The 10,517-nt window shown below is 27.7% G+C and overlaps 1 protein-coding gene across 12 annotated transcripts in view; it reads left to right on the top strand.

Moving 5' to 3' along the window:
* Positions 1 to 10,517, top strand: part of LOC107437287 (tyrosine-protein phosphatase Lar) — a 753,777-nt gene that overhangs the window by 619,001 nt on the left and 124,259 nt on the right. For 7 of the 12 annotated variants that reach the window (XM_071177245.1, XM_071177243.1, XM_071177266.1 and 4 more), the window contains one exon: positions 4,719 to 4,757. The exons of the other annotated variants lie outside the window; for them this stretch is intronic. In XM_071177245.1, coding sequence (XP_071033346.1) covers positions 4,719 to 4,757 — 39 coding nt within the window. The remainder of the gene's footprint in view (positions 1 to 4,718; positions 4,758 to 10,517) is intronic. 12 annotated transcript variants of the gene reach the window in all.

Below are 10,517 nucleotides of genomic sequence, written 5' to 3' on the forward strand. Positions count from 1 at the left end.
TTTACGTTAGGATGCGCAGAAGTGATGTGCGCATGCTAATGCAAAAGTATGGGAATCTGCCTCTTGTATATCATCTCAGCTTATCTCCTCAGTTTGTGGCCAGCCTAAGAGCAAAAACAATGTAGTTAACAACGAAAACTAGATTTTAAATTATCAGAATCTGCTAACTACATCATCAGTGCTCTAATGTTTTGCTGTTTTTTATTTTATATATTAATTTAGTACATCTATTAATCTTTTTATAAAAAAAAGGTATCAACATACAAGTTAAAAGCAAAAAGCCAAATGTTGAAATAAGTTTTTTTAAACAGTAAAAGCTGATCACTTTTGACCTCTAAAAAAGTTACTTAGCAATCTACCGATATTTTCAACGAAAGCAAAACAAAAATATTTCAAAAAATGAACTATGCATTTAACGGGCATTTTCTCTCATCCATGAGTGTGTAACATTTATTAGATGTGTGTTTCTCATTTCATAAGTTTCATTCTAGGAAAAAAGTGATAATATTAGCTAAAAAAGTACCAACAAGAGAATTAAAAAAGGAAAGTAGTAACTCAAAGCTTATTTTCAATTGTCTCATGTATAAGGTTGATTTGTAATAGTGTTTCAATCTAACATCCATTTGTATGCATAGAAAGCTACAAAAGAAACTTAAGTTCTTTTGTAGCTTTCTATGCATACAAATGGATGCATAGAAAGCTATGTGTGCATTATATGTTAAGTAAAACATAAAAAATTTGACGTTTTGAAGAGCATTTTACTTTTTCTGGTGCAAAACTGTTAAATTTATGCCAATAATTTATTTAGTTCTTAGTATATTCTAATTAAATATGACAATAAATGTTTATGACAAGTTATACTTTTTCAACTTCAGTTAGGAGGAATTTTTCTTCATTTTTTTATAATTGAAATCAATTATTTTATTTATTATATTTTTGTAATATCAAACTTTCACGTTTTTCGTAATCATAAACATAAACGAAAAATTATTATCTCAATTAAAATATTTTTTTTATCAAGTGTATGTAAGTACATTTCATACATAGAGTAGAAGTTATTTATGTAAAACCATCTACCAATATTATCATTTAAACCTTTCAAAGTAATATGATTGCGTATATTATATGATGCTTTGCGCAATAAACAATGCGAAGAATATAAATAAGTATGCATTATCTGTATACATTAACTGTGATCAAATCATATTGATATAAAAGCTATCTACAAAATATACAACTTAAAATATTCCAATGTTAAATTAATATAATTATAATTTACAATTTATAAAATAAAATATATAAATTAAACCATATAAAATAAATTTCACTAAATTAAATTAATATAAAATAAACAATATAAATTGAGTTAATATAAAATAAACCGTAAGAATTAAATTAATATAAATATACATGATTAAATTTTTATCTAATTAATTGAAACAAAAGTAATATTTTTAATTTTAGTAAAAAAATATAATTTGAAAGTAATTAAAATTAAAAATGCTACTTATCTATATTCCTAGTTTATGAAACGAACTAATTTATTGTTTATTAAAAACGAAAGCACGAGTTAAAATATGATACTAATATATCTTTTTTATTCTATTTCATGTAACTATTGAACGAAAACTATGAAAATTAGTTTAACCACTTTTTTTCAATTGATAACCTTTCCTATCACCCCTTTAAAAAGTAAAAATTTTACTTACAAAATCATACAAATAAAAACGAAGTCTTTTTGGTAAAGCCATATTTCGAAAAACTCTTTGCTACTTGGAAGATTATTCTTGATGAAACGAAATTCTTCACAAAAAATTATTTATTATTTAATCTACAGCCTACAATTTTCACACTTTTATGTGTTTTACTCAAATAAAATTATAACGTAAAATAAAAGTTTACTTTATTCATTATTTTCATATTTTTTTACTCTATTTTAATAATCGTGTCTTTTTTCATAAAACTACTTAACTAATTTTTTTTATTTCGTATATATTAACTCAAAAGTTATCGATGTTTATATTTAGCAATTTTAAATCTGCAATTTCCATAACATTTTCTTTATTAGCATAATCTATTTATCCACTGTTATTAAATATTGTGTGCTTTTTTATTTCAGCTGCTATTTTCCTTAATTATAAATTTTCTGTTATAAATGCAGTAAATCATTATCATTTAAGAATTATATTTTTAAGGATTATTTATTTTGTCATACTCTTCTTTTATTATTTATGAAGGTAGACAATTGTACAAAAATACTATTTTCATTTTTTGTATCAAAAATATAAAAACAAAAGTGTATGTTGTTTCGATACATAATTTTTAATGTATTACTTTCAAATGAATATTTGTTCCATTGATGTATGTATAACTAAGAGTAAAGCCAATTGTATTAATAATAATTAAGTTAATGATTTTAGTTTTAAATTAGTATTTTTTTACTTATATTTTCATATTAGGTATTTTGTTGTTATATGCAATTTTGTTCTCAAATGGTTGAAACAGTTGTTTAAAGTTATTTTAATCCAAAGCTATGGGGATTCAAGCACAAATATTTTTTTTCTGTCATAACTTCTATAAAAATAATTTATTTAAGAAACGATAAAATAAGGATTTATAACACGATTTTTATTTAAAAAAGCGATTAAAGCTTTTAACTTAGTTATTTCTATGCACAATTTTAAAAAAAATATCTTTATCCATTATTCAAAATATATTATTTTTGAAAAAGATAATAATTTGGTCTAGAACAAATTATTCCTGCATATATTTTAATTAATTACACAATTCCATAGCTTTAACTTTTTGTAAGCAAACGTGATATAAAACAAAATTAATCTTTCATTCGCGTTTAACTCAGAAAAATAAATAATATTGACTTACAGCTTTGGAATTAATTTTGAAAAAAATTAACTGATTCTGATCAGTTATTCAGTTACTGCAATTATAAAATTGTTGGAAACTTGTATTGAAACTCCGAATTATATCCATTAAAAATCAAAATATATTTGCATTTTATTACATTAAAGTCTATCTTGACAAATTTTAGCTTATATATCATATTTCCCTTTTTTCTCTATATTCTGAAAGTAATAATCAAAATAATGTTTAAAAAAACGTAGTACTAAACTAAATATTCTACCTAACTGCATTAATTCGAAACACGCTCTAATTAGCAAAAGTAATTAATACTAATTTAGCTGCGCTCATCATCTTGAATTAAATTAACACTTTGAAGTCGTATATTTTTATTTTATTTTTGCTTCCCTATTTTTCATGTATTTTTCCTCGACTGCAATTTTTTTTTCTTCATATTCCTTTTTTTTTTCTTTTTCATTTAAACATTTTTTTTCGTCTCACATCTATCACTTCTTTTTTCCTCTTTTTTTACGTATTTTAATCAGTGAAAACGAAAAATATAGTGCAAAACAACTAAGTGAAGGTTTAGTTCAGAAACTGAGTTTTTTGTATATAAAAAAATTAACTAATAAAAAATAGTTCTTCGCTTTTAGTTAAAATGTAAGCAAAAAATTTGGGTTGAAACTCCAATATCACAATATAATCTCGACAAATTAATCAAGTAAATAACGTATTTTTCTTCGTATAAAAAAAGTATAAGGTCTACTTTAATTTTTTTACTAATTGGGATATATATGATAGAATATAGATAATATTGTCCAATAAAGAGAAACGGAAATAAGGAATAAATCATAAATGTGTAGATTTATTTCAATGCTGAATAGATGAAGTTTCCTTTCTCTGAAAGTAAAACAAAAAAAAGTATATTAACACTCTTTGCACTATTCGAAATTTCGTAATTTGGGCTTTCAAAATTTATGTTATTTGACTGACCAAATTTATAACAGCAATTCGTTTATCTTGAAAAAAGAATTTATTAAATTCTTACGTTATTTTATTTTATAACCGGCATTGAATAGCCGATTCCAATATGAGTTTAAGACTTTCAATATTCAACTCTGTAGCCTTGTAATTTTGAACCCAATCCAGAAGACAAGGGAACTCCTGGATCAAGTATTAGGTTCAGTTTGCCTTAGTGGAAGACTTTTTTTTAACCCGCATGGAGAGAAAAACCACAAAAGCCTTCCACGATTTGCCTGAGGGCAAGAGAACTCTAACCCATGATCCATCCTTCACTGAGGATATTTCATGTCAGCACTTCGGTTGGTGCAAGCCAGGTGCAAAAGTCGTATCGACTGACCATCGCTGGAATTCGAACACGAGCAACCTCATTGAGAGGCAAGCACTCTGTCCCCTGAGCCACCAAAGAATTTTCATTTATCTTAATTAAAAATTTAATATTCAGTCCAATTTTAAGTCTAAATATGAATTTTTTAATTGGTACTTATGAGTTTCAATGTTTCTAAAATAGCCTTGCAATATATATCCTATATTATGTTTTCTGGACGTTATGAAACGAGAAAAAATTTTGTATCTTCATAACATATCATTAAAAGTTTGGTTTCCACAATATTTAAATGATATTTTCTGATTAAAAGAATATTTTTTTTCATTAATTAGTAATTTACGGTTTATAGTATCTCTGTTAAAGTCTCTGAAAAGAGTATTACCATTAAATATTACTGCAATTGGCTTTTCTCTTACTTGAAGTGTTTGAAATATTATAAACTACCCACTGTTACCACTGAGGTAAACACTCAAATAGATCTGTTCTCATCATTGCTGATGTGCTCTTACAGGGGACTACTCTCAGCGAGAATACGTCAAATTCCTGACCAGTAAGTAATCACGGTGATCACAATGTTAAATTTCCATTGATTTTGCTCCGGGAGAACGAGTATTTGTCCCAAGTAAACAACCGATACCTGTTATTCCAACCGAATAACGTTAGGACAAATATTGGGAGAACCTGCTACCTTGAATCTATTACCTAGAACGTAACGTTTTAATCCCGACTGGATTTGGTATTATACCGAATTGATTGCGTTGATTAAAACGGGATTGGCGACCTAGTTTGGGCGGAGGTTTTAATTTCGAGAACGTGGAAGGTTTCGTAATTATACTTCTTGAATCCACTTACTTGCTGCCGAATAAATCTTTCGGTATTCTTTGGTTTTCTGTAACAATACATTGTTCTAGGTGCCGACGCAGTTAATTGCTTTTCGGTGAGATGGAAAAGTTGAAAGTTCTAACTCATTTAATAGAGATTTTATAGGTTTTTGAATGTTAAACATTTATCTATAGATTAAAGTTGACACGTTAACTGCTTATAACTCAAAAAGTAGATAGTGGCTTTAACTAAACTAAACACGCGTTGCTCAATATGTGAAATGGTGAATGTGAATTGTGATATAGACACTGTGTTGAAGAGATAGCTGTGTAATTAGTTTGACAATTGGATTGGTGGATGAACATCTTGCTGTGATGGATGCGTGGGAATTAAGTTAATCCACTAAACAAATAACACATTTAATTAGATCAAAAATAAAATAAAGAAAAGTTACATCTTGCAGATTAATTTATTAGGCAGAGAAGTTATTAAAAAGAATAAGGTAGTAAAATTTGGCGAGCAAGCTAGAATGCTGATTTTGATTATTCGATCATGGTGTTGCCAGATCTGATTGTACAAATAACATGTTGCCAGTTCTGATCATAATATAGAAAAGTTAATTTAAAGTCCTGTACTGCCATCTGGCGACCAGATTCTATCGCCATCTGGTGAGATGTTGGTCCTCTACAGATAACTGGATAAGATATATTTGTGTGTGAAATAAGTCATTGAGTGAATTGTTGCTCCAATGCTATAGGACCACAGGCATTTATCAAATTAGACAGTCTATTAGTGATAGAAATCTGATGCTTTTAGTTATTTTTAGTAATTATTATGTACCATTTTTATTTTTCCAAGAGTTTTTTTTAATCTACATTTTAATTCTGTCTGCTTGCACGGAAAATAAAAATAGAGCTCCATGTTCAAAGCGTTATTTTTTGTGTATTTTAAAAAAGAATGAGATTACCAAACGTAGCTAAATTGAGCCAACTTAATTCGGTTTGATTCGAAACATTTTATGACTTTAAAGCCTTAATTATTTCATAATTTTTACTTATTGACCACACAATGTTACTATACCAAATTTCTAAAAACAATGCTTGATTATTTATCATCATAGATGGAGGATTTTTTATGTTAATGACTGAGGTATTAAATTTGTCAAACAAATAATTCCTATGAACAGCAATGAATCTGTTTACGAAATATGCCACATTCAAAATATTTAATAAACATTGGTGGATTAAAAACACATCTTTGCGCCTCAAAGCTGACAATAAAATGATGTGTCTTACCATTGACTTAATGATTTTGTGCCCGGATAAAAATGTGTTTAAAATGCCATCAAGTAAATTTTGTTAAAATGTAACTGAACATCGTACTTCATTTTTAAAAGTTCTTAATGACAGCGCTTTAACTGTTAAAAGAAGTTTTCAATGACCGCTTTTCAACTGTTAAAGAAAACCATAAACACCCTGATTCAACTGTTCTGGTAAGTCATTAACTGCCGTGCTTAAACTGTTAAACGAAGTTAGTTATTACCACGCTTGAACTATTAATCGAAGTTAGTTATTACCACGTTTGAACTGTTAAACGAAGTTAGTTATTAATACGCTTGAATAGTTAAACGAAGTTAGTTATTACCATGCTTGAACTGTTAAACGAAGTTAGTTATTACTACGCTTGAATTGTTAAACGAAGTTAGTTATTACCATGCTTGAACTGTTAAACAAAGTTAGTTATTACCATGCTTCAACTGTGAGACAAAGTCGTTAACTAAAGTTAAACAACTGTTCAAGGAAGTCATTAACAATCACACTTCAATTGTGAAAGCAAATTCGTTAACTACCTTGAATCTACTCTTCAAGGAAATCATTAACTGCCACGCTGCAACTGTTAAACGCAGTCTGTGATCACTACGCTTAACTGCGTAACGAACTCATTAACTACCATGAATCTACTGTTCAAAGAAGTTATTAACCATCCGCTGCAACTGTTAAACGCAGTCAGTAATCACCACGCTTCAATTATGAAACGAAATATTAATTACCATGAATTTACTGTTTAAGAAAGTCATTAACCGTCACCCTGCAACTGTTAAACGCAGTCAGTAGTAATCACCCCACTTCAACTGTTAAACGAAATCATAGCTACCGCGAATCAACTGTTCAAGGAACTCACTGACCACCGCTCTTCAACAGTTGAAAACATAAAACTTCGTGCTTCCACTAATAAATTATTTATGTCTCTTATAGTTTCCATAAAGCTTTACAAAATTCTGATGCTTCTGGAAAAAAAAAATTTTTTTAATTTTAGCTTTAAGGATTTTCATAAGTTTCAATACTCAGAAATCAATCGATTATAATTTTTTAATTTCTAAATTAATATGTGACATAATTCGTTTCGCAAATATGAAACCTTCGACTTTGAAAGAAAAAAAAAACATTTAATTAAACACAAGTACCGACTTTTCCACTTTTCACACACAGTTAAAGAGAATTAAATAAAGCGGACAATTAATTTTGCTTTCCCAAATAATTACAAGCACTCAAGTCGCGCTGCAAATAAACCGATTATTTCAACAACATGCTTAAGAATTATAATGCGAGCCTATATGTCAACAGTCAAAAGAGACATTTTATTTAACCTAAGCTCTTTTCCACCGAAATCGAAATAGCTCAAGTTAAATCTTTGCATTGCCAAGAAGTTTCAACTGTCTAAACATCATTTTGAGACAAATCAAATCTATTTTGAGAATTAATCATAACTGCAAACGCTTGATTCATTCTTGGAAATACAAACTTCTGGAGGTCGAGGGGGTGAAAAGGAAAAATGTAACTCTTTTCCATAATGCCGCCCTGGTTAAATATTCAAAGAGAAAATCACCTCTCAGAAAATTCTCTTATTTAATATTATTTAATCTATTAATAGACTGAAAATTGAAATAAATTTAATTATTTGTTTATCTCTAAGTTGGTTTGTTTTAGTCTTTTTAAACGATTGGAAAGTTTACAGAAGAGTCGTTTCAATTCATTTTATGAAATATTTTCAGTTAAGTACTCATTTATTAATTTAATTCAAGTTTCTTTTCTGTTAATTCAGTATCTGTTAAAGTTTCTGTATCTGTTAAATGTAACCAATTTAGTTTCATTACTATTTTTATTTTTTATCATTAATGCAGTTTGATTCTATTTTTCTGACGCTATAAATTTCTGTTTGGGTTTAAAAAAATTTCAATTATCCAGTTTAAATATGAATTCAGAACACTATAATTTTTTCTCTTGGAGTACACAATTTTCATCTGATAGAATTAAAACCTTTTTTTTGACATCAAAGCTTTTTAAACAGTACAGATTATCATAAAAAAAATTCAGTAACACGGGACAAAAAATTACATGCTTTTAAAAATATTTCTAAAAATCATTCATTTTAATTAACTTTTGCTTTGAATTAATTTTTAAAATCTATTGAAAGTCATAAAAAGTGTAAATATACTTCCAAATATGATATGTAATAAAATGGTTAAAATTTCAAAGTTCATTTTTTAGAAAGAAAAAAACGCACTTGTGAAAATAAAGCAAGTTAAAAGTNTTTTGTCTTCGGCAGACGATTCTTCCATTATTCGTCCGAAATTAATATTTTGCATTCAGCAGTATTGGCTAAATACCAAATATTTGTATGTTGCATCTCTAATTTAGAAGCAGCAATTGTTGTTTATTTTTAAAAATTTAAGTTTTTTAATTATGATTTTACAGTGTTGAGCATAATCTTGTATGTCTTTACAATTTAAAAACTCCTTGAAAAAGTTTTTTTTTTTGCAATAACGGACCCTATTTTCCCAAATTCATAAAAGCGGACCCTGGTTGAAAGAATGTGAGTAATTTTTTCACAATTTCAGGAAAAACGGACCTTTCACAAAATGTCTGGACAGACCCCTGGTAATAAAATGGTTAAAATTTCAAAGTTCATTTTTTAGGAAGAAAAAAAACGCGCTTGTGAAAATAAAGCAAGTTAAAAGTCTTGATGTGCATATTAAAATCATCAACTATTAGATTTTGTGAAATACTGATATTGCTTTGTCAGAAGAAAAGGGTTATTTTATATTGATAAACTTTAAAAAAAAATTATAATATTGAAAAATTTTATTATAAAGAAATTATTTAATCCATGATTCATAGTTTTAATTTCATCATTCAGAAACGAATTTGCTTATAGTATTAAAATCTAAAAAGTTCTAATGTTCCGATTTTTCATGAACTTTTTTTCATAAAATTTAACGCTTCTAGGTTACCACTGAAACTTAATTCACTAAGCATATAGCGTGTTAGCTATAAAACTGTTTATAGCAATTTCCGTATTACTCATTTATAACACAAATTAAAGCTTATCTTTATCGTTGACACATTAAACAGTTCTTGGCTAATTGAACAATAAAATCATGATTAAAAAACGCGATTGTTTGTAGAGCTTAGTAGTGATTTTAAAACTTCTAATCACTTTTAGTATATTTTTAAATTTATTAATTTTAATTTTAATTATTATAGCGTGACTTTTCTGTGCAAAATTTTTTACATTTTTGAAAAGGAAAATTGAAGTTTATTTAGATGTTTTTTACTGTGTTAGGTATTTTTTGTAACAAAATCTTGCATGCAGTCTTACACATTATTTTCTTACACTTTTTATACCAAAAAAAAACGCGAAAGATGTATTATTCCTTATTTTTTACTGCAACCTAAAGCGACGCATATAAATGCTATCCAAATCTCTAGTAGAAAAGAAGAAAATAACGAATTACATATTTTAGAATAACATGTTTTCCTTTATTAACTTCTGTAAGTTAAACATTATCTTTAGAAGGTCTCTAATTAATTCACTACGAAACAATATTTAGATTGATTATAGTACATGCAAACAAAAGTAAATTAAAAACGAAACAAAAAAAAATATATCGTCTTTAGATAGTGTTAAAAACTTTTAGGCAACTGAAAAGAAACCTACACTATTTTTTTTTCTCGTTTTACACTCATTTTTTCCCCTTCAGATCTTCAGTAGACAGGGTGCGTAGCGTTTGTAAGAAGTACTTAAAGGTGCTTTTTGGGGGATTTCGTTTTTAAAAGCTTTTAAAGGTGCTTTTTTCAGCTGGCGATTTTAAAAAGTGCTTTTTTTCTGAATAATTTTTTTTCTTTCCTTCAGTGATATCTGGTGGATCCCATGCATTTCACGAAAAATGGGGAGTTTGCTACGTAATCATTGACGCGGACTTCATGTCGTACCCATGTTATGACTTGCGCATGCGCACACTTGAAACCGAAACCCGAGTGCTCCAATTCGGATAGAGAATATCAGATCCTTATGAAATGTTTTTCTTTTTAATTTATTTTAATTTTATTCTTGTTTATTTTATTTTACTTCTAACACTTTTTTTGACGTAGGGGGTAAGGGTACTTTTGTTCTGAGTTCAGGGTCAAGTTGAATTCACTCGGTGATG

The sequence above is a fragment of the Parasteatoda tepidariorum genome, chromosome 1 (genome assembly GCF_043381705.1).
Source record: "Parasteatoda tepidariorum isolate YZ-2023 chromosome 1, CAS_Ptep_4.0, whole genome shotgun sequence".
Taxonomy (NCBI): domain Eukaryota; kingdom Metazoa; phylum Arthropoda; class Arachnida; order Araneae; family Theridiidae; genus Parasteatoda; species Parasteatoda tepidariorum.